The sequence below is a fragment of the Meira miltonrushii genome (assembly GCF_003144205.1).
Source record: "Meira miltonrushii strain MCA 3882 unplaced genomic scaffold FA14scaffold_2, whole genome shotgun sequence".
In the NCBI taxonomy this organism is placed as follows: domain Eukaryota; kingdom Fungi; phylum Basidiomycota; class Exobasidiomycetes; order Exobasidiales; family Brachybasidiaceae; genus Meira; species Meira miltonrushii.
The window spans coordinates 493,370-515,237 of record NW_020289944.1 but is presented as its reverse complement, the minus strand read 5'-3'; the positions used below and the strand labels follow the sequence as shown (position 1 = coordinate 515,237).

Genomic DNA, 21,868 nt, shown 5'->3' with positions numbered 1-21,868 from the left:
GGCACGCGCTGCTTACTCTTTGGCAAGGCATGGCAGTTTACATGTGTCATTCTATGGACATTGTTTGATGCTAGATGGATCTGTGGGGAATTGATTGATATCCTTCTGATGGTTATCTTGTATCACGTGTTCAATGGGATGGCAAACAAACAACAAACACCGCATTGTGTGATGGCGGTTGGATCATTTGTGTATTGGCGTACGCAAAATGAAGTTTTTTTCGCTTTTATATACTTGGAGAAGTATCCTACTCTCCTTTCTGTCACAATCATTCTCTTTGTTAACCATTTTATATAGCAACAATGACTGTGAGACTGCTTATAATTGTTATAAATTTGCTCGTTGCACATACTCTAGCAATCCCGATGGATCGAACAACGGGAAATCCATCAACGAGCGGAAGATATGATAAGAAAGGGGATGGTAGAGCGATAAATAGACAAGCTTTTCATTACATAGACCATGCATACAAACAAGTACAAGAGCTTAACGGTCATAACCTTCAATTATGTTCTACAGAATTAGCCGAAGCTTCACAATTGTGTTCCAATTACTCAGGTCAACATTCTCCTAAAGGTTTTCATCGCAAGAGCTATGCACAAGCTTCTAATACTTTACTCCATTTCGCAAGAGAGAAAGAATCTTCTGAAAAGACAGATCACTCACATGTTTGTGAAAATTGCAAAAAGACAATGGCAAGAAATGTTCAACGTAGACAAGATTCTAAGCATGCCGTCACTGCCAGCTCACACAATAATCATCCTGGGACGGGAGCGGGATCTACTTCCCATAATAAGCCTTAGCAAACTGTCTAGTATTTGTTTTCATCAACGAAAATGAACTTCATGCCCCGAAAGGCTTACAAACAAGCTGACACAATAATAAGCTGTGTCTGCTTGTGTAAATGTTGAGTTTTTTTGTTTTGCATTCAATCCAGTACTTTCACCTTTACCGTATCAATAATGCATTTATTTGAGAAAAACTCTTTGATTTTCCTACTATGTATCTTTCATTGCGTCCAAGCAAGGCCAACGGATCGTACTACAGGTGAGTCAAATTATTCGCTTACGAAAGGCATTTTCTCAATTTTTCTTATTGTACACAGGCGAACCATCAACAAGTGGTAGAGAAAAAGCAGAAGACCTTGAAGCCATCACTGCACAAGGACAAATATTTGCAGACCATGCAACTAGAGAAATTCAAAGAAGGATGGGACATTCAAATCCATTAAATGTTTCCGAAAATATTGAAGCTTTGCAGTATTGTATCGAACAAGCAGGTTGTTATTCACCAAACGGGTTTTATCATTCAAGTCATTTAGCAGCAGGTAAAATCGTAACGGAAAAAGCCACAGAATTAGCGAGAGGAAATCGGCAAGGGAGTCCTACTTCGTCAGGCACAGCAAACAGCCCCAGCACACATGGTCGTGATCATTCCCCATCAAAATCGACTTCTGCGGCAACATCTTCATCACAAAGTAAGCCAAAAGGTCAAAGTCACCCCGGCTCCAGCTCCAAGAAAGGACGGAAGAAGCACAAAAGATGAAGAGCCATTATCATAGTGCATTCTCTTGTACACCTCACGGATACCAATCCAGTTCCTTCGTTTGTGCGATGCTGTCTTCTAGTGAGAGTGACTGATTACATAATTCTCTTCTTTCGGCGCAAACGGGGCGGGATAAGCGGATTTTCCTAAAAAGCGCGTGGTATACTGACATTTCGCCTTCCTTGCCTTAGTAGCCGGATCGGATCTGTTCTTCAGTATTTTTCACGCTCTGTTGCATGGAATAAATGATGTTTAAGCCCTACGTGTGGAGTGGAAGGAAGGGAAATAGCACATCATCAGTCTTTTTGTTCCCCGCGCATTGTTATTTACCCTTTGGGCTTATTTCCCCTTCCTTCCCTTCAATGCCTGCGAACCGGACAGGTAGCATGACCGGAATGACCGACCTCAATCTTGATCCCCTTAAAACAATGAGCGGGACAGATCATATGTCAATTCTTTTCTTCCATCATCACTGACTTTGTTATTAGACAACGTCAATTTCCTCACATCCCCTCATTATACAACACATCTAACTCGCAATCATGGGTTTATTCAACTCTGATGACGAAGAGAAAATCTTCCAACAAGAAGTAGAAGAAGTAAAGCAATGGTGGAAGAGCCCTCGTTTTGCACGTACAAAACGTCCTTACACCGCTGAACAAGTGGTCTCAAAACGTGGTACAATCAAACAAATTTACCCTTCCAACGAACAAGGCAAGAAATTGTACAAGCTCTTAGAAGAACACTACGCTAAAGGAACTCCTTCCCACACTTATGGTGCTTTGGACCCCGTTCAAGTCACTCAAATGGCCAAACATTTGGAATCAGTCTACGTTTCCGGTTGGCAATCATCTTCAACTGCCAGTTCAACCAACGAGCCTGGACCTGATTTGGCAGATTACCCTTACAACACCGTCCCAAACAAGGTTGAGCATTTGTTCATGGCTCAATTGTTCCATGACCGTAAACAACGTGAAGAACGTGTTGGCTTGAGTGCTGAACAACGCAAAAACACTCCTTACGTTGATTATTTGCGTCCAATCGTTGCTGATGCTGATACCGGACATGGTGGTTTGACTGCCGTTATGAAATTGACAAAGCTCTTTGTCGAAAAAGGTGCTGCAGGTATCCACATCGAAGATCAAGCTCCAGGCACAAAGAAGTGCGGTCACATGGCCGGTAAGGTCTTGGTCCCTATTGCTGAGCATATCAACCGTTTGATTGCTATTCGTTTGCAATACGATATCATGGGCGTTGAAAACTTGGTCGTTGCACGTACGGACTCAGAAGCTGCCACTCTGATCACCTCCAACGTTGATGAGCGTGATCATGCCTTTGTTTTGGGTACAACAAACAAGAACTTGGAACCTTTGGTTGATGTTATGACCAGAGCTGAACGTGAAGGCAAGAGCGGTGATGCTTTGCAACAAATCGAAGACAGCTGGACCAAACAAGCCAACTTGAAGCTATTCTCCGAAGCCGTTAGCGATCATTTGACTTCTCAAGGTGCTTCATCAAAGGCAGGTGACTTCTTGAAACAATCCGCTCATATGAGCAACAAGAAGGCTCGTGCTTTGGCCGACCAACTTGGCGTCAACGAAAAGAGTGGATTCTACTGGGATTGGGATGCACCAAGAACGAGAGAAGGTTACTACCAATACCGTGGTGGTACCCAATGTGCTGTCAACCGTGCTATCGCCTTCGCTCCCCATACGGATCTAGTCTGGATGGAGACGAAATCACCAATTTTGGCACAAGCCAAAGAATTCTCAGAAGGCGTTCGAGCTGCTGTTCCAGGGCAATGGCTGGCATACAATCTTTCACCATCTTTCAACTGGGATGCAGCTAAATTGAGCCCTGAACAAATGAAATCCTACGTTTGGGATTTGGGTAAATTGGGCTTCTGCTGGCAATTCATCACCCTTGCTGGTTTGCACTCCAATGCTTACATCTCAGACCACTTTGCCAAGGGTTTCGCAGCTGAAGGTATGAAGGCATACGTTGAAATTGTCCAACGTAAGGAACGAGAGATTGGTTGTGATGTTTTGACCCATCAAAAATGGTCAGGAGCAAACTACGTTGACAATTTGCTCAAGACCGTCACGGGAGGAGTGTCGAGTACTGCTGCAATGGGTGGCTACAATAGTGAAAGCCAATTCGCCAAAAAGTGAGATGTTTCTGCAATGTCATTTATGTTCCCTTTCTCTAAAGTTGAAAAGTTTCTGTAATGTCATTTATATGTTCTTTTTTTTGATATTGTGTGAAATGATTCCATAGGAAAAGAGTCAAATGATCCAGTTCAGAAATGAGAAAGATGGATAAATATTGCAAGGCAAGGAGAAAAAATTGATAAAAGACTAATTATACATGCTAAATTAGAAGGAAGTTATTTGGAGAAAAAAAAGTGCTATTAGGCTTTTGCAGCCTTTTCGGCGGCTTTTGCCTCTTCCAAAATACGGTCTCGATACAGTCTTCGGAGAATCTTTCCACTTGGGCTCTTTTGAATGATTGGTTCAACGCAAATGCCACCACGTAGTTTTTTGTGGTTGGCAACCTTGCTATCGAACCATTGTCGAACTTCATCACTGAAAGCTTGAACTTGTTCTTTGTTCTTTAGGTCAATTCCCGCATCTGCTCGTGGAACAATATAAGCTCTTGGTAATTCAGTTGCCTCTGAAGGTTTGTACACTCCAATCACTGCTGAATCAGCCACTTTTGGATGGGTGAGTAACATTGCTTCAATTTCTGCTGGAGCAACTTGGAATCCCTTATATTTGATTAATTCTTTCTTACGGTCAACGATGAAAAAGTGACCGTTCTTGTAGATTCCAACATCACCCGTCTTGAACCATCCTTCAGGTGTGATTGCATCTTTTGTGGCTTCGGGGTTGTTCAGATATCCTTTCATGATCGTTGGACCACGAAGCCAAATCTCTCCTGGTTCTCCGAATGGGCCTTGCTCATTACCTACATCGCGGCCTTCTTCATCCACGAGACGAGCTTCAACACATGGCATCAACTGACCACAACTTCCTTTATTGTTTGCATAATTTGAAACGCTAGTGTAATGAGAAGTGGGAGAAGTTTCGGTTAATCCATAACCTTGAGTAACTTTTGCGCTTGGAATACGAACTTGGACTTCGTCACCGAGCTGAGCCGATAGAGGTGCTGCTCCAGACATGATGACTCGCAAGGAGGAGAGATCGTATTTCGAGATTGAAGGGTCTTTTGCCAAAAGAACCAAGATTGGCGGAACAAGAATTCCAAGAGTGACTTTGTACTTTTGCACAGCTTCAAGGAACACTTTCAAGTCAAACTTGGGCATAACCACCACAGTCATTCCGCTATACAAAGCAAAATGAATGAATTTTGCCATTCCAAAGATGTGTTGGAAAGGCAAGACACCCAAAACGACATCCGTTGGTTGAAAGTCAGGCTTAAGTCCATCCACCATTGCAGCAGTGACGGCCGTCATATTTCTGTGTGTAAGTTCAACACCTTTTGGCTTTCCACTCGTTCCACTACTGTAGCAGATTAGTGCTGTTCGCTCTTTGCCATCCTTGACTGTGATTGGTTCAAGGGTAGAATCGGAAAGTAAGGTACGGATATCCTGTTCGTCACCATCTTGAGCGGTTGCCATGTTATCGCCATCGTCCAAGAGCCAGATTCTGTTCAAGCCATCCTTCTTTGGAGAAATGCCTGCAAGTTGAAGTGCTTTGCGTGCAACGGATAGATTGGCGGGATGACAGAGGATGAATTGACTTCCCGAATCGGTTAGAGGGTGAACGAGCTCTTCGGCATTGTAAGCAGGACTCATTGGAGTGAGAACTACACCCGATGCAAATCCGGCATAGACTGCGATAGGGTAGATTGTACTGTTTGGACTAAAGATTGCAATCCTGTCGCCTTCCTTCAAGCCAAACTTGTTTCGCAAAACGAAAGCCAATCGACGAGCATCTTGTTTTGCCTGTGCACGGGTGACTGCTTTACCATCTGCAACACGAACGAAAACAGGTTTGGAATCGGGAATTTTGTTTGGATTGGTTTCCAAGAACGTCAAAATGTTTCCACGATCGCAATCTTCTATTGGCTTGTGAGACGTTTTGATGATTTGTGGTTGAGCAGGCATATTGATAAATGGTCCTTCAGGATCGTCTTCAGCGCCTCCGATGGATGATAATCTGACACGAGGATAAGTGGGAGAATGAGGAGGTTTCTCCAAAACGTAAAATTGACTGAGCATGATTTGGAGGAAGATGGGAAAGATGGATGTGGTTAATGAAAAAGGTTGTAAAGAAGATGTATATATTGATCTGTTCTTGTTGCCGGACAATAACTTAACCGTTGTGCGGAAACAAATATTGACTTTTGCGTTGCACTAATGCAAGATTGAGATTTAATTGGTAGGTGGCTTTCAAACAGATGCCTTTTGCGATCGAGAAAGGAGGGGTTGTGATTACAAACAACCTGCATACGTACCTTTTGTGATGAGATGGGATGGCAGAAAGGGTGGATGTGAAATGTTTCACTTATTTGTGAACGATCAACACATTGAAGGCCATTGCGAGTGTATGCATGAAAAAAAGATTATTCCGATGCATCATTTCTTGTTTCATTAGAAACTTCTTCTACTTCAGTCACATTCGAGTACGCAAAAGGGAACTTGATCCCCGCGTATAGTAGCACAATATGCAAGCACATCGATTAATACACGCGCTATTTGCGTTGTGGGGAGAAAACGCTAAAAAAAACAAAAAAGCACACTCCAAATCCGTTCCATTTTAGGCGGCCGGCCGATAAGGAAAAAAATAAAAACTGAAACTACCCGCGCGCTTCCACACAAACAAAAGCCCCAAACAATGAGACTGGTTATACACATACACAATACACGCCGCAAAAGGAAACTCTAAAGAACAATCAAACGCCAAGTCAACCTGCCGAGCAAATAATGGGGGGGGGGCGCAATAAAAAAAGACCTTCGCATGCCATGCCGGCTATACTCTCACCGGCAAGTCGGTTTCAAGAACAATGAAGAGAGCTTTAAACAATGGTATGAATTAGTACAAAGACTACAATCTACAATATACATTTATTCGTACACAAAAAGAGAGTGGTGAGCATCCATAGCATCATTATCAATTCCCACTCTGTTGTCTAGTCGATTTCGTCTTTCCTCCATGAGTTCTGAGAGTATTTGTTTGTGAATCGTCCAACATCTCCAAATCTTCTGCAGGTTTACGTTTGCGTGAAGTAGAGGTGGTGGCAGGCGTTGATGTGCCTGTTCCAACAGCTTTTTGCGTTGGCGAATTCGTCAAACTTGTCTTTTCACTTTGTGTTCCTGCAGTATTTACCCCATTTTCATCTTTTGGTGATCCAGCCTCACCGCCAGGACTGAACGCAAAAGCAGGCGTTTGTCCTTCAAAAGTATCATTTTCACCTCCTGCACCATTCTCATTAAAAAATTCTTTCAATAATGAATCCATATCTACCTCTCCACTTGCGTCCACATTACCGGCAACACTAGAAGGTACCGCATTCGTGCTTGCCGTCGTATCAGCTGGTTGTCCATTTCCTTGTGATTCAATTCGTAACCCTTCCACTAAGGCATTGAGAGCATTTTGAACGGCTGTAGCATCTTGTGTGACATTGTGAAGCTGTTGCTGCTGTTGAGGAACCATCTTTGACAATTGACTTTGATCATTAGAGCTTTGAGCACGGGGCGATAATGCAGCTGAGTCATTTGCCCATCCTGGCACATTTGTTGATTGTGATGCTCCAGATCGTCCAGCTTGTGCATTGTCAAAGTAACCCCCTTGCTTAGATCCCTCATTCACACTTCCTGATCCAGCCTGAGCACCAGCACTCATGATGTTCTGCAATGCAGCTAGTGTTTGAGCATCCAATTTGAACGAACCTGATCCTGAAGCTGCAGAATTGAGATTATCGTTTCGCGTACCATTGGACTGGGTATTGGGTCCGGCTTGTTGTTGTCCGAACAGATTCGCCAACCAAGATTGAGCTTCACCACTGGCCAAAGCACTCAACAGCTGGGCACCAGCTTGTTGGGAAATACGCCTACCTCCACCAGGCGTTGATGCTGTTTCCGATGCTACAAAAGGCAAAGATGCTCGGTTGTCGTTATTAGCTCCGCCCTTCTTGGCAGAAGGTGTCTCCGGCAAATGAATAAAACGTGAAGGAGGCGAAGAAGATGTGTTTGGGGAATTTGTTCCCGATCTTGCTTCAGTGATACGTGCTTGCGGGGTTAGTTCTTCCACCTGATTATCATCCTCGCTTGGCACTTCCAACTCTTCAATTTGACCGCCTTGTGATGATCCGTCCCCAATCAACAATCTTCTGCGGTTCTTACCCACATTGGCACGAGGAGTACTATTATTGCTCGAAGCAGAAGAATCTTCCGATCTATGATTCGATTGACCGATGTTATTCACATCTTGTGCACCAAAAACACCTGCCAAGAATCGTAACATCTTATTGATAGTCTCTTCTTGCTTTTTGCTTCTTGCACGTTGTTCGGCAGCCTCTCTCCACAATTCAGAATTATTGGAATGCAGATGCCGTAGATTATCATTGATACCTTGTTGTGATTGTTGCAAAGCTGCAATGGCTGACCAAACCGATGCTAACTGCACTAATCCTGATTCTCCTTCACCTCTTTGAGCACGAGTCAAAGCACCATTAATCGCATCCAGCGCAACAGGAGCTCCATTTCCGTTCTCTTTTCCCTTTACAGCGCCGATCGTTGGACTGTCTTCCTTCCCTTCATCTTCGATACGAACACCTTTCTTTCTTTGCATTTGCAGGAGCAGCTCGGGTCTGTCACGTTTAAAGTTATCGTTACGAAACTCCCAAAGCTCGGTATCTTGACCAGGATCGGTCTTCAGTGCACCCTGTTGTAAATGAGGCACTTTGTGGAATCCATACATGTTCAATTGACGAACGAAAGAGGAGAACCTGTTATGCTTAAAGAATCGCGGCAGAACTTCATCTCCAAATCGAACATTGTTGGGCACCAAAAATGTCTCTCCATCATCTGACCAGCGAATCAAATCATCCGTCTTTGGATCATCTACCATACTGCGCAGTTTGTTCAAGAACGGATTATTCTTGGATACATGTGTCGGAATGAGAGAGCCTGTTGGTCTGCTCGTACTTAGCATGGCTGCTTGATTAGGATTGGGTGAAGATTGCTGGGGAGCTTGCTGACTGGATTGATTTTGATTGATTGCGTTTGTAAACATGGAAGATGGAGGTGCAGAAGCGACTGGATTCTGTCCTGCATCAAATGATGTTGGAAATTGTCCTCCGTTTAAGAAACCAAGTCCTGATTGATCACCACCTAATCCGTTTCCTGTGAAATCCCACAATCCAGGCTGCGTGCCATCCACTGATCCACCGATCCCATTCTCACCTAAACCCAGCTCTTGCAGAAATGCTGAAGCATTGCTATTGTTCATATAAGGTGCCATTGCCATTGACGGATCTGGAATGCCATTTGTGGGGGTGGCATCTGATGGTTGCAACGGTGTAGGTGGACTGGAATTGGATTGTTTGATGGCAGTTTTGGCATTTGTACGGGATGGTCCCGCTTCATTCCCTGTTGCTGTTGATGTCATCACTTACAATCGTATCGAATACAAACTTGTCAAGTGTGAATGAATGCTGTCAACCATCTAAGGAAAGATGATCGTTCTTATATATGTACACCGGCAAGTAAGCCGAAAGGTGGTTGGGGTGTCGTAAATGGGTGTGATCAGATCACTTGACTGGTTGTGTTCCACGTCGTCTCCCCTTGCTGAATGATGATGATGATTCGGTCCGTAAAAGTTGTTGCTGTTGTTGCTGCTATGAAAGGTCAAAGCTCTCTTTTTTTAATATTTTTGCAATATTCCACCTCATGCCGCACGCGGGCTGGCTAAGAATGCACGTTTAAAACATCGCGCTTTTTAAAAAAAATATTTTTTTATTGATATGAATAAAAATGATGAAATAAAAAAATAACAAACTGATCGAGTGCTGCGCCTCCGCCTGCGTCCACCTAACACTGCATAATGAATGTGCGTGCATCCACCGTCCGCTGCTGCATTTGTGTGAAATGACGCACATCTTTTTTTTCCCACAGCATCAAACGTGGAGAGATTATATAATCTGATAGAAGGGGCAAAAGAAATGACACCATGACAATTCAGGGTATTTCATAGCTATTCTTCTATATACTGGTATAATACATGGTGATGGTGAGCTGTTTAATTCCAACTCCAAAAACGTGTAGCCAATACACCAACGCCAAACAATGAAACAACAACAGTTGATGTCATGACGGCGTGTAAAAGTTTGATCTGGAACGCTTCTCGTTGACGAACGGTATGGTATCCTTTATTCGAAAATGTTACGTTCATGTATAAGCTAGACCACCATCCTTCGGGTAGATTGTGAAGCAAGAACGTATCCAGCTTCTTACGTAACAGGTATGATTTACGAACCACATTACTGCTCATCTCTTCAAAATTGGCCAATGCTAAATCATTGATAGCCATCAAATCAGCATGTCGGGATTGAGAATATTGTTGGAACGCCTTTTCTTGTGTTGAATGAGTAAGCTTATCCGACCTGCTCTGCTCATCAAGCATTTCCAAAAATATACGCACATCCTCTAAACCGCAATTCAATCCTTGTCCGTAAAAGGGTACCATGGCATGCGCTGAATCTCCCAAGATGATCGCTTGTCCGTGTGCATGGTATGATTGACAGCGAACCATACCCAAAGGACTTGGCTTACGGTCGCAAATCTGCTGTACCAAAGCCTCTTCTCCGATCAACTGAAGCGCATCCGGGAACTGATTGGCAAAAAAGTCAATTGTCGATTGTGGTTCACGTAGGTAATTGTCATAAATTCGTTGTGGAGCAAATATTGTTGATGTGAAAGAGCCATCTTTGTTTGCCAAGGCAATCAACATGAAATCGTGCCTTGGCCAAATGTGTAGGTGATTTGGATCGATTGCATATTTACCATTCACGAGCTTATGAGAAGTTCCTTCGACCGCATCTCGGTGTCGTAAAAGTGGCGGGAGTTCATCTTTGGCGGGAATGTGAAGCTCTGAATAGAGATTATCAATGGAAGTCTCGGTGACATTCATTTCCGTTTCGGTTTGAATGGCTTTCCTTATTCTGCTATGATGTCCATCACAGCCTACGATCATATCCACAACTTCCTCCACTTGACGTTCTTTATCCACTTCAAATCTCAGTAAGCTCTTTTCGGTTCCTTTATACGAGAATTGAACATCTTGCAGCCTATGTGCCCACCGGATCTCTATTCCCTGATTGACCGTTTCATCCAACAGTAATCGGCTAAGTAATAGTCGCGATACAGAATTGATAGCATCACCGCGTGTACTATATGCTTGACTCTCTTGCTTGACGTTGGTATCTCCAAAATTCTTCTCATGTGGTCGCGAATCTTGCGAGGGTTTATGATGAATCATCCTTCCATACATCGGAACCGAATTATCCAAAACCATTTGAGCGATCGAGGGATCAACGAATTCCAAAGCTGTCAAACCACGTACGCTTATGGCTAAATTGATACTTCTGCTAAGTGGATGTTTACTACTGCTTGCCACAGAAGATTGTCCGTTTGCTGTGCCGTTAGGCTGTGAGCCTTCTGGTGTAGCGATCATTTCGTTGAGTTGAGGCGCAAATGCTTTTGCTGTTCGGCTTTCGTACACCACCACTTCGTACCCTCTTTGTTGTAATCCCAAGGCAGTCAAACAGCCAACTGGCCCTGCTCCGATCACGGCTGCTTTTGGTGTCATCTTTACTACTATTAAGTTTATAGTCAGTGAAGCTGTGATTCAAGATGATGGAGAAGAAGGATGGTTGAGAATGTGTGACACATCATCTCTTGTGTGTTTCTCCACTCCCTCCAGAAATGCATCAGAGTCATTCTTTCCCTTGTTTGTCTTTTCTTTGCCTTTGATCTTTTTTCCGGAAGATTTTCATGCAGGTCAAAAGTTCGCGTTTACCTAAACCCGTCTAAAAAGGCAATCGAGCAGTGTGTATTTTAATTTCGGTCGTAAGGCCCACCCAGTCAAGACGCAAATTCGCAATTCTCTATTCATAGTACGCGTTGAAATCTTATCGGGTGAGCACATAAGCATAAGCTGCTTTCACTATTCCGATAAGCCGCGATAATCACCAGGAACGAAAATGGAATTGTTGGATGTAAATAAAATATATACAAATGTGTGTCGTTATATGAATACAATAAAAAAACCTTCTTCTCTCTTTCTACGAATATGATCCTTCTTCGTTCTCATCAACATCTGGAGGTCGGTAATCCAAACGTTCCAATAATTTAGGCAAAACCAATTCAATACCAGGAAGATTGTTTGAACGCTGAAAGATTGATTTGATCGCATTACTGCGTTTCACTTGTGACCAATGTTTCAACAAGAAATCAATTTCCATATCACAAATGTCTGGGAATTGCGTATTGTACCCTGAGAATGTCTCCCAAACGATATTATGAACCGTTAAGCTCATCGCGATATGTTCTTGTGCACGTTTCTTTAAATCGGGAATGTCCAGTTTATCTGCCAATCTGTACATCGCCTTTGCCGAACATGGGCTTGGCTTGCCGGGATTACGTTCACAGTATGTCTCAATCACTGCTTTTCGCCTTCGATGTGCTTTAGCCATTTCTTCTACCAGACTGCCAACGTCTCCTCGTCTTCTGCTACGGCCGCTGGAAGACAGCAAATTGTTCGAACCCGTATCAGCAGTCACATCAGCAGGTAAAAAGCTGGATGTCAGCGGTGCGAATTCGATCGTGTCGGTGTACAAAAAGTACAACAAAGCCTTAAAGGTTGGATATGCACTGTCGATCACATTCACTTTACGTCTCTTGCGACGATCATGCTCAGATTTACCTTCGTTTGCCTGGCTTTGCTTGGAAACGGTATCATTCATGCCGCTTCGGCTTCTCTTCTGCAGTAAGGTCTTTGTGGTAGCCGTTGTGCCGTCTGCCTTGCCATTCTTGGGAGAAGATTGAGCAAGGGCAGCCTTTGCGTTCGTGCTTGATGCTTCCTCATCATTGAAAGGGCTATCAGATCCTCTTTCTTCGTGGGAAATGTTTTCAATACTGCGTGAAAAATCTCCCGTACGAAGTCGGTTGGATGAGCGCAATGCCACTTTACCAGTCTCTCGATCATTAGCGACATTCTTGAATGCGTCATCTCGAATTCTCAGCTGTGAGGACCCAGCCTCGTCATCCTCGTTGGGACTATTGCAGCCGCTGCCAGCAAAATCACGCTGGCTTGATTCTGCTGGGGTATGAACCCGTGAATGGTATGGAGACAGGTTTGACAAACGATCTTCCTCGAAATCTTCATCAGAATCTTCACATATGGGTGATTGATCGTCATCTTCCTCTTCTTCGTCTTCATCATACTCTTCCTCTTCTTCTTCATCTTCTTCGTTGCCATAGTCTTCATCGTCTCCCACTTCGTATCCTCCGCGTGATCCTGCTTTGGCTGCTGAGTCTGTATGTGCTGCGCTGTTCCTGAGCGGACCGGCTGCTTCTTCTTCATCTGATGATTCCTCCGCCTCTGCTTCTTGGAAGCCTCCTTCGAACATCAAGCGGAAATAGTCTGATCGTGCTGCAAGAATCTTTCGAATGGCATACACCTTACGAATACCAGATCGACTGGATTTAGCTCTGCGGCGGGAAGGATGCAGATGAAACACAACATCGCTATGTTCTGGATCATCTAAAAGGGATCCCATTGCTTGTACCAAGATAGGTGGAACGGTATGGCTGATAGGCTCGGCCATCTTTGGTTTCTCTGGGCTTGAGGTGATGGTGACGGTGATCAGGAGACCATCTTCTCGAATCACTTCGGGGTTCTTATAGTACACTGCATCTCGTTTGGCGAACTGGGCCCATCCCCAATTGGACGTTTTGTGTGAGAAAGCATGATCGTAAGCTTCCTTGTTGCCCAATACCGTTCGATCTTCGATGACTTGAATGTTGAATGTGAACCTGAACAGCCCTTTACGTGCCCATCTCTCTTCCAATCCAGTCTCGCCCTTGCTCTTGCTACTACTGCCAATCGCTGATCCACGTACGTTGTCCACATTTGGCGAAGCGTTTCCCAATAATGGATGAATGCGTTCATGTGGCAATGGCTCAGCATTGAGATAAAGAGAACAGAATTGATCATGACCACTTTGAGCATAAAACAGCACCGTCCAACGACCACCACCAAAAGGTGTTGATTTGATGACTTTTGATTTCGCGTCACTTTTTGAAGAATCAAACATTTCCTTTAAGCCACGTAATGGCCATTCGAAAATGATTGAATTTGTTTCTTTTGGTTCATTTGGAACTGGCATTTCCACTTTACGTGGATTGCCTTTGCTACGATCAGAGGTAGACATGGTGATTGAGGTAATGGGAGAAGGACACACAAGAATGTTTGCTTGGAAGTTAGAAAGCGGTGCTTAGCAAACCGATCCGCTTGTTGCCAGCAAGCTAATCATCCGTTTGCCTACAGCAACTTGTTTGCGTCTTTCAATTTGGTGATTGTGGTGTTGTCAACATGAATATTGCTTGTTGTGATTCTTGTAGAGAGAAGGACAAAGGAAAGATCATCACAAGCCAAGGGGCCAGAGATTATGCTGCATCATTCATGCATGCATTCGCATTTGGAGTAGTGTTGCCTTTCTCCACCCTCTTTTGCCTGAATAGGGAAGATGAGCCTTATTGTTTGTTGGCTTGTGTTTGTTATACAGAAACGGAGCAAGCGCGTATGAATATTCCAGAGAGAGGAAATAAAGGCACGTGTGCTAAAGGGAGACGCCGGGTTAATGAATGTGGCAGGGCGTAAATCAGAAGAAATGAACGTCCGCCTGTAGCATAGGCTGTACGTGTTGAGTTCAAAGAGCAAATAAGAAAGCAGAGAAATCCAATTACAGCACCAGACAGTGTGACAGGGCATAACTTCCTTCCCTTCTCATCACCATCAATTCATCGTCATCACAAGCAATGGCTGCTCTTCGACCCACTGCAATTCGTGCTCTTCAAGCACAAAGAGGTGCTTTCCGTGCTTCAGCTCCCGTCAAAGCTGTTAAGCCAACATTCCAACCTCACTTTTACAGAATTACACCCGAAAACGTCACAAAGTATGTTCTTCGCACAACAACACGATCACATTCAATCCCGACAATAGCTGACAATCTATTCTCTCCTTTAACACAGATGGGTACCTAGTCTTGCACTTTGGGGCGGAGCTGCAGCTGGTGCAGTGACACTCTTTTTCAGCGCTGTTCCTATCTTCCAAACCGATGTTTTGAAACACATCCCAATCGTTGCCTCATACTTTGAAGGTACGCTCTCCGGCGGATACCGATACAGATAAGACATGGTACTGACTCTTCCTCCCATCCTTAACAGACAAAACCCCCGATTCCGACAAACCCTTCTAATCGAACAGAGGAAGAACACATGTGCATTATCGAATCAATTTTCATGTTGATATTATAGACTCTAATGCGATGTGGAAGAGCAGTGTGGCATTTTTGCAAAAGATTCTCTATGGCTATAAAATACAGATAAAAGTACAATCGGGGACGTTCAATCACATCGCCCATCCGGTGGACCATCCTTCCACCTATGCTGCAGTTTTTCTTCGCTACACGTCCAAGTCGGTTTGCCTAACCGAGCATTTGTTTCGTTATGAACACCACAAAGCCATTTTCGCAAACCCGGTCCTGTTCGAACGGCTTGTTGTAGTATCTCTCCGCCTTCCCAAGACCGTTTCTCTTTGATTTCCCTTTCCAATTCTTCACCCAACGCTCCGGCACATGAGTGACATGGATAGAGATGTGGTAGCGATTGAATGAGTGATAGCATAGACTTTTGTTGAATCTCACTTGGCGAATTCGGATAATAAGCTGCTGCACTATGTAAGAAAGTCCAAGTAGATTGTCCGATCATTTCTCCATCAGGCGGGCATTCAATCTGTTCTGATGCAGCCTTCTTTGTGCTTGATGCTGTGGCAGGCTTCTTGCCAACTTTTAGAGCAGCGGAAAAGGCTAATTTGCTATTACATGCTCGACATGGCTTACCATCTGGTCCAAGGATGACATTCTTACGATTTGAAGTTGAGGGCTTCTCATCTGCATCGTCAGATTCTTGCTGCATTGGTGGACCATCTGCAAACAGTTTTCGCGATCGCGGTGCTAGTGGCTCTTCTACACCATCCGGACGAGGGATTCGTTTTGGCTCCCAATCGTCTACTTCCGAATCTTTCGCTTGTAGTCTCTGTGTGAGATGAAAAAGATGTGAGCATGTCTGAAATTTCAACAACAGCATACACCACCAGATACCTACATAATATTCTTCCCGAATATCAATCTTTCTTCGATCTTTTCGCATTCCAAGTTCTTCCTCCTTCGACATACTCCTGACTTTGGATGCATTGTAGTCATATCTGGTTTGCGTCATATACGATAATCCAAATGAGCTGGCCACAATTGTTAATACGAATGGAAGTCCAAACATTAACACCGGATGACGTCTAACCTGTGGCGTAAGACGAGCAAGGATCGTCCCAAACGTCGATTGTGGCCGTCCGATCGGCTTATTGGAGAACGCCGGCATCTTGCTTGATAGCTAGCTAGCACTTTATCGGAAGTGCAATCTGATCCTGATTGGTGAAATGTACAAATGTCAAGGTTGTAGGAATGAGGAAGATTGTCATGATTACCCTTTTCCGATAAAATTAATTCAAGCAAGCACACGCGTAACCAAAAGTGTGTTAGAATAAACCCGAAGCGAAAGCTTAAATCCGCAACATTGGAGAACAACACTTTCAAGAAGAAATCACAAATCAGACAGAAGAGGTTTATAATGGATAATTGATTCGATTCATACACAAACTCATGTATAATGGATAACATTTGGGGATTATTAGGACAATTTGTTGTCATTTAGAACTCAAAAGGCAGCCAATCTTATATCGAGCCGATCAGTATTCAAAGTCGTATGCAATAATGTCTGTGCGGAAGGGTAGAAAGTCAGAATCATTTCATGAATCAAAGTTGAACAACGCATCTCACCTTCGACATTAGGTACGACTTTGCTTGAAATCCATTCTTTGTGGTATGGAAGATCGCGGTATTCTTCATACTTGGCCTATTGTTCATGAGAAAGAATCAACGAATGTCAGCATCCTCCCTCAATATGTTCACATCGCCTGATTGTCTTACCTTGTCTTTGAAGACAGAGTACAAGCCTGAGAGGGAGAGAGGATCTTTGTGAGTTCATGATGGTATACTAGCAACTACCGAACATCATCTTACCGTAATCGAAGCCTTTCTGTATACGGGAAGAATACACAACATCAGCAAACAAATTCTTACAAAAGCAAAGCAACACATCTTGCAATACGTACGGCACGATCAGTGTAGACTGGTGGTCCCCAAGTAACGTGTTCGGCAAGATTCTTGATCTCTTCCTTTTTCTCAAAAGTTTGAGCTTCAGCCTTTAAGCTTTCGAGGCTTTCGCTGTTCTTGATCTGTTCACATGACCGGCAGCACAAGAAGAGGATACGATTCCGGTCAGTAAGTCGAAGTAGGCGAGGGAGCTATGAGCAGCATTCTCTTACCTTAACCAATACGATGTGAACGAAAGGCATGATTGATTGCAATAAAGTTTGTTAAGAAGAGGGATCGAAGAATGATTAGCAGTGATGTTGGTGGTGCAGAAGAAAGATTGTTGCAAAACGAGCTTTATTTAAACCTTTTCAAACTCTTAAAGTGCAAACTATAAAGCGGGGTAAATGCTGTCAAACTTGCTTAGTCTGACTTTTAACTATCTAACAAGAATGGTCTGATCACACTCGGAATGACAAGTTGCGAGGAAGGCAATAAAGATTGATTGACATTTTTTGACAAATGACTTTTTACGGCCAAGAGAGTGACTTTTTATACGCCAGCCTGCATGCATTTACACACTGGCGCCATTTTAGCCGGATAAGAGAGTGCCGGTAATAATCATGGAGCCGTAATGTCGTGCTCAATAAACAATCATTCAATCGCCATTTCTACGACAAACGGCCAACACCCTTTTTCACTTTTCAACTTTTAGCCAATGTCTATTGAATTGCTAAATGTGTTACATCATTACGCGGTAAAAAGCTATTTTTCTGTCATCTTCGCCGCCTCTTGGCAAATCACACCGTTCCGCCACGATCAGGTGCGGAATTATTCTGCCGAATTTGCGGTGAATTGGATTGTCCAAGTCCCAAGCCAAACACTCCAGTCAAATTGCCAAGAACCATATTTCCTACTCCACTTAGCCCACTTTGATCGCCCGTGGCATTTTCAGCGAATCTTCTTCGATTTCCTCCTTCCGAAGGTGAACTTGGAGTGGAAGCTGCTCCTAATCGTGCCGCTGGTCCTTTATCCTGGATACGCAATTGGAACAATCTAGCACACGATCCATTGAAAAGCCCATATGGCATCGAACTTGTCACATAAATCAATCCCCACAAATAAGACAAAAGCCAAATGGAAACATGTGAAGTCCATTTGAAAGGTCTTGGTTGTGGAGTTTTGGTGAGATCGGTTCCGTCTTGAGCTTTGCCAACTGCTTTATTGGGTAAAACGTCATCCAAATTTTGTTCACGCAACAATGCCAAAACACGCTCATCTGCATTCGACTTACTTCCAATCCTACCACATAATTCTTCCACTTTTGGTACCAGTTCAACAATCGTGATTTGCAAAACATCCAACGGTAATCCTTTATGCCAGCTGCTCACCCAGGCTTGTGTAGGGACAAAGCCATTACGTCCCAGCATACTTGCTGCTAAGTGAAGCTCTTCATCGTTAAAGCCGTTGACCAATTCATCTTCTTCGTCTTCTTGCATTGCAGCTGCATAGGCAGTATTTTGATCCATAGAAGTTGATGTCTGACGCATTTTACCTCTTGCTTTTTCAGAAGAGGGTGCTTGCTCTGCTTCATTTCTCCCCTCTTCTCCTGATGTATCGTTCTGTTTCTCTGCTGAACTTCTTGGACTTGTGAATTCACCTGTTTGACGTGGAGAAGAAGGCGGAAACTCCGATCGTGGAGAAGTAATCACATTACCCAACAGGCCGCCTCTTCGTCTGCTTCTGCGTACTTCCGCAATACCTCGCCTCAAAGTGAAATTGGCCAGTCGTTCGATCGTTTGATGATTGCGCACAATGGCATATGCCACATTTGGATTTCTCTGAAAGCCATGTTGAACAACATTGTTCAAAGTTTCGATAAGGAAATACAAAACCCTGGGATTTCCTTCGTCGGCCAAGAGAAAAGTCGGATTGGCAAAGCTGCTGAACAAGGCCATCAATTTGTTGGAGGATAAGATTGACAGATTCTTGAAATACGGGCTGACATTAGTCAATGTGATGATCATAGGCGCATAAAGGGCCGATAGACTGGATTTTGTCGTTGCAATTAAAGCATAGATAGCTTGAATTAGGATATCTGCACCTGTGGATGATTGCGATGACTGATTTGCCGTTGTTCCACCTGCAGCCACAGTACTTCCACCTCCAACAGCAACACCCCACCTTTGACTTCCAGTAATCTTTGCTTTTGCTCCACTTCCTGCCTTGCAGATGTTCACTGCAAATGCTCGATCACAGCTGATATCGTGCAAGATGAAAACCACCAATCGAACGAGACCTTGACGAGCAGCGCTGTCCTTGTTGTTTAATGCATGGAAGAGCATATGTGCCATCAATTGAGGTGATCGGTCTTCCAACAAAAATGTACGGAATTTTGCATTATGCCATAAAAGTCGCCAAAGGACCAGAATCGTCTCAGGAATATGAGGACCTGCTGCACTGGTATCCATCACTTGTCCGGCCGCATTCCCGTTCAACAAAGCAGCAGGACTTGGTCTCTGAGCGAGAATGGCAAATATCCCATCAGCCAAAAGATGAAAGTCGGATTGCCGATGAAGCTTGCTCAAATACAGTCTGAAAGTGTTGGTCTGAACATCTTTGCTGCGGAATGAATTGACTGATAACTGTGATAGTTTCGGTGTTAGATTAGGTCTTGGTGTGCCAGGTAGGATTGGCGTACCGATTCCGCTTTGATCAGCTTGATCTGAATCATCTTTCGCTGGGGCCTCGTATCCCAGTACAATGTTGAGCAGCTGCAAAGCAATAGTCATTGTTACTGGTCTTCCATCCTCCCCACCAGCAAGTCGCTCTTTGACCAGGTCTGCAGGAAGACTTGTCAAATTGCCAAGCCAGTTTTCGTTCTTGCTCGAAGCAATAGAGACGTTCAATAATGTACACAGAAGTGGGAGAACGACGGATTTCTCCAGCTTCGTCACCAAGATCCGCAAAGCATAATTCTCCGTCGCTTTTTGTCGACTTGGTGTGACGTATATGTTCTTACTGAGCAACACCAGCAAAAGTCGCAAAACCTCTAATCGATGGTTAATGTGTGTCTTCGTTCTACCGGCAATGTCGACTGAGCTACCGATACCCTTTTCTGAGATGATGTACTGCACACGTGATGCCGACACCTTGTTGTCCGATGAAGCGTTTATCTGCTCTTCACTCCAAGGAATCGAGAATCCAGAATAGAAGAGGAAATCGACAGTCGCTTTCGTCAGTCGTTCTCCCAACGAAGGCCTTAAGTTCGTTTCAGATTGCGATGCTTTTCGCTCTTTCGTCTGAGAGCGTAGAGGATCGGAAGGCGCCCTGTCTCGCACACTACTACTGTTTTCCGCCTCTTCATCCTCTTCGTCGCTTTCTTCGATCACGAATTGATTCTCTTGACTTTCATCGGGTGATGCGGATGGCTCGGGAGATTTCTGCACAGCCTTTTGCGATGTGACCTTACCCCAAAGATCTGTAGTCCGGTTGGCATCTGCAGGCTGTTCTGTCCACAGAAGGTGTTGTTCAAACTCATCTGTCTCTAAAGCAGCACTAGGATCCAATCCACCATCTGCTTGTACGTTGCTGGTAGAGTCATGATCACCTTCCATGATGATCGGAAGCAGCCTTGTGAGAATACGACAGCAATTCAACGCTTCTTTTGTACGATCGCGTGTCTGTTCGGGAGTTTGTTCTGGATGTGTGGTGGAAGTACTTCCATCATTTCTACCACCCAAAAAAGACCCCAAAGCAGCAGCACTTCTGGCACCCGCATCTACGAGAGACAAAGCACTGCTGCTGGCTTGATCTGTCAATCGGACTGTACTTCTGGAAGCTGTAGCATAGATTGAGGATGACGCTGCTTGTGCTGATGGAATGGGCGAGAGTAAAGGATCCTCTTTAAGCGTTTCCAAATGGTTGATCAAGATTGTGACGAGTGTCTCAATGTTCTCCGGATGTCGAATCAGTGCTTTTCGAATGTCTGATATGGACATCAATGTGAATACATCATTTGCTGAATCGAAGCAAATCAAGAACTTTCGCCAATATCGTACATCGTTGCTAGAGATATTTCCTTCAGAGTACAACCTTGCGATCCCATCTGAAGTAGATGTTTTGAATTGCAATTTTGCCTCATTACCGAAAAGTAGTCGTTTGAACATTATTCACTGTTTAGATCATGCCTGTATTGATATCTCACTTATGGCAATGTCGTTGAGTTGGTGGAGAAGAGAGGTGAAGTAAAATACAAGCATGGCCGGTGCGTACAGAGCCTTAAAGCTGCCACGCGATTTAACAGGGCCAGAGAACATCAACCTTAATTGCCCGAGCCATAAGTAGGGTACATCTTGCTATTGGTGGAAATGTGTGGCTTTAATGTTCACATACACATGTACCATCTTCCCTTCTATCACCATGCCGAGGCCTTTCTAGAGTTTCAAAGCCGATACATAAAGCGGCGAGGCAGAGCACACTGATGGCGCTTATGTAGAAGCTGAGATTGAACCATGCTGTCTATCGTGTAACACGAGATATGTGATTATAAGCTGTGATCATGAGCAATCTTATTGTTGCCCGCTGTGACTGTAAGCTAGACATTCAGCCAATTACCCTACTTGTTGATTTGACATTATTCTTATAGGATCTAGTACTATAAGCTCTGATTGAGTTGTCATGTTTACCGCTTCTGCCGATAAATCCTAAGGGTATTTCTCACATGCTCTTGACAGGACCAAAGGATTGAGATATGTTCTCTCATCAACCTTTTCACGTGTTGATAATTGAACACATCACATCTTCTCTTCTTCAGCAATGTTAATCACATCCAGTTTCTTACTTTTTAAGCCACACATTGACGCGG

At 44.0% G+C, this 21,868-nt stretch overlaps 11 protein-coding genes across 11 annotated transcripts; 4 read left to right on the top strand and 7 right to left on the bottom strand.

The window, feature by feature from the left end:
• Positions 1 to 302: 302 nt before the first annotated feature.
• Positions 303 to 803, top strand: FA14DRAFT_178119 (uncharacterized protein; the record flags this gene model as incomplete). Its single annotated transcript, XM_025500816.1, has 1 exon — positions 303 to 803. One exon carries the CDS (start codon positions 303 to 305, stop codon positions 801 to 803), a length of 501 nt encoding a protein of 166 aa, XP_025355021.1.
• A 159-nt stretch (positions 804 to 962) lies between these two features.
• On the top strand, positions 963 to 1,753 carry FA14DRAFT_184183 (uncharacterized protein; the record flags this gene model as incomplete). The annotated part of the gene is made up of 2 exons (XM_025501371.1): positions 963 to 1,047; positions 1,106 to 1,753. The coding sequence occupies 2 exons, from the start codon at positions 963 to 965 to the stop codon at positions 1,543 to 1,545; spliced, it is 525 nt and encodes a 174-aa protein (XP_025355020.1). The 3' UTR covers positions 1,546 to 1,753.
• A 105-nt stretch (positions 1,754 to 1,858) lies between these two features.
• Positions 1,859 to 3,793, top strand: FA14DRAFT_160204 (isocitrate lyase icl). The gene has a single exon (XM_025498568.1). The coding sequence runs from the start codon at positions 2,352 to 2,354 to the stop codon at positions 3,714 to 3,716; it is 1,365 nt and encodes a 454-aa protein (XP_025355019.1). The 5' UTR covers positions 1,859 to 2,351; the 3' UTR covers positions 3,717 to 3,793.
• Positions 3,794 to 3,955: 162 nt separating this feature from the next.
• On the bottom strand, positions 3,956 to 5,674 carry FA14DRAFT_120411 (acetyl-CoA synthetase-like protein; the record flags this gene model as incomplete). The annotated part of the gene is made up of 1 exon (XM_025496406.1): positions 3,956 to 5,674. One exon carries the CDS (start codon positions 5,672 to 5,674, stop codon positions 3,956 to 3,958), a length of 1,719 nt encoding a protein of 572 aa, XP_025355018.1.
• A 908-nt stretch (positions 5,675 to 6,582) lies between these two features.
• Positions 6,583 to 9,484, bottom strand: FA14DRAFT_160203 (uncharacterized protein; the record flags this gene model as incomplete). The annotated part of the gene is made up of 1 exon (XM_025498567.1): positions 6,583 to 9,484. A coding segment is annotated over exon 1 (2,180 nt), but the record flags the coding sequence as incomplete, so codon positions are not given.
• A 325-nt stretch (positions 9,485 to 9,809) lies between these two features.
• On the bottom strand, positions 9,810 to 11,554 carry FA14DRAFT_144104 (FAD/NAD(P)-binding domain-containing protein; the record flags this gene model as incomplete). Its single annotated transcript, XM_025497235.1, has 2 exons — positions 11,295 to 11,554; positions 9,810 to 11,216 (listed from the first exon to the last, which is right to left on the bottom strand). The coding sequence occupies exons 1-2, from the start codon at positions 11,376 to 11,378 to the stop codon at positions 9,810 to 9,812; spliced, it is 1,491 nt and encodes a 496-aa protein (XP_025355016.1). The 5' UTR covers positions 11,379 to 11,554.
• Positions 11,555 to 11,758: 204 nt separating this feature from the next.
• FA14DRAFT_160202 (uncharacterized protein) lies at positions 11,759 to 14,326 on the bottom strand. The gene has a single exon (XM_025498566.1). It carries the CDS (start codon positions 14,002 to 14,004, stop codon positions 11,854 to 11,856), a length of 2,151 nt encoding a protein of 716 aa, XP_025355015.1. The 5' UTR covers positions 14,005 to 14,326; the 3' UTR covers positions 11,759 to 11,853.
• A 285-nt stretch (positions 14,327 to 14,611) lies between these two features.
• FA14DRAFT_188780 (uncharacterized protein) lies at positions 14,612 to 15,051 on the top strand (the record flags this gene model as incomplete). The annotated part of the gene is made up of 3 exons (XM_025501677.1): positions 14,612 to 14,748; positions 14,825 to 14,952; positions 15,020 to 15,051. The coding sequence occupies 3 exons, from the start codon at positions 14,612 to 14,614 to the stop codon at positions 15,049 to 15,051; spliced, it is 297 nt and encodes a 98-aa protein (XP_025355014.1).
• Positions 15,052 to 15,199: 148 nt separating this feature from the next.
• Positions 15,200 to 16,228, bottom strand: FA14DRAFT_178111 (FAD-dependent thiol oxidase; the record flags this gene model as incomplete). Its single annotated transcript, XM_025500815.1, has 2 exons — positions 15,200 to 15,889; positions 15,959 to 16,228. The coding sequence occupies 2 exons, from the start codon at positions 16,226 to 16,228 to the stop codon at positions 15,200 to 15,202; spliced, it is 960 nt and encodes a 319-aa protein (XP_025355013.1).
• A 237-nt stretch (positions 16,229 to 16,465) lies between these two features.
• On the bottom strand, positions 16,466 to 17,484 carry FA14DRAFT_160199 (uncharacterized protein). Its single transcript, XM_025498565.1, has 6 exons — positions 17,235 to 17,484; positions 17,022 to 17,144; positions 16,930 to 16,945; positions 16,837 to 16,862; positions 16,687 to 16,762; positions 16,466 to 16,624 (listed from the first exon to the last, which is right to left on the bottom strand). The coding sequence occupies exons 1-6, from the start codon at positions 17,262 to 17,264 to the stop codon at positions 16,596 to 16,598; spliced, it is 300 nt and encodes a 99-aa protein (XP_025355012.1). The 5' UTR covers positions 17,265 to 17,484; the 3' UTR covers positions 16,466 to 16,595.
• Positions 17,485 to 17,801: 317 nt separating this feature from the next.
• FA14DRAFT_120614 (uncharacterized protein) lies at positions 17,802 to 21,170 on the bottom strand (the record flags this gene model as incomplete). The annotated part of the gene is made up of 4 exons (XM_025496418.1): positions 17,802 to 19,105; positions 19,160 to 20,548; positions 20,612 to 20,701; positions 20,777 to 21,170. 4 exons carry the CDS (start codon positions 21,168 to 21,170, stop codon positions 17,802 to 17,804), a joined length of 3,177 nt encoding a protein of 1,058 aa, XP_025355011.1.
• Positions 21,171 to 21,868: the final 698 nt, after the last annotated feature.

What these genes read in the sequence shown, in the direction of transcription:
- FA14DRAFT_160202 (XM_025498566.1), bottom strand. Translation starts at nt 14,004, where the DNA reads ATGTCTACCTCTGATCGTAGCAAAGGCAATCCACGTAAAGTGGAAATG.
- FA14DRAFT_160199 (XM_025498565.1), bottom strand. Translation starts at nt 17,264, where the DNA reads ATGCCTTTCGTTCACATCGTATTGGTTAAG. An exon ending in ACTCTGTCTTCAAAGACAAG is followed by an intron (nt 16,763 to 16,836) that starts GTAAGACAATCA and finishes CATGAACAATAG; the next exon opens with GCCAAGTATGAAGAATACCG. An exon ending in AGTCGTACCTAATGTCGAAG is followed by an intron (nt 16,625 to 16,686) that starts GTGAGATGCGTT and finishes CCTTCCGCACAG; the next exon opens with ACATTATTGCATACGACTTT.
- FA14DRAFT_160204 (XM_025498568.1), top strand. Translation starts at nt 2,352, where the DNA reads ATGGCCAAACATTTGGAATCAGTCTACGTTTCCGGTTGGCAATCATCT.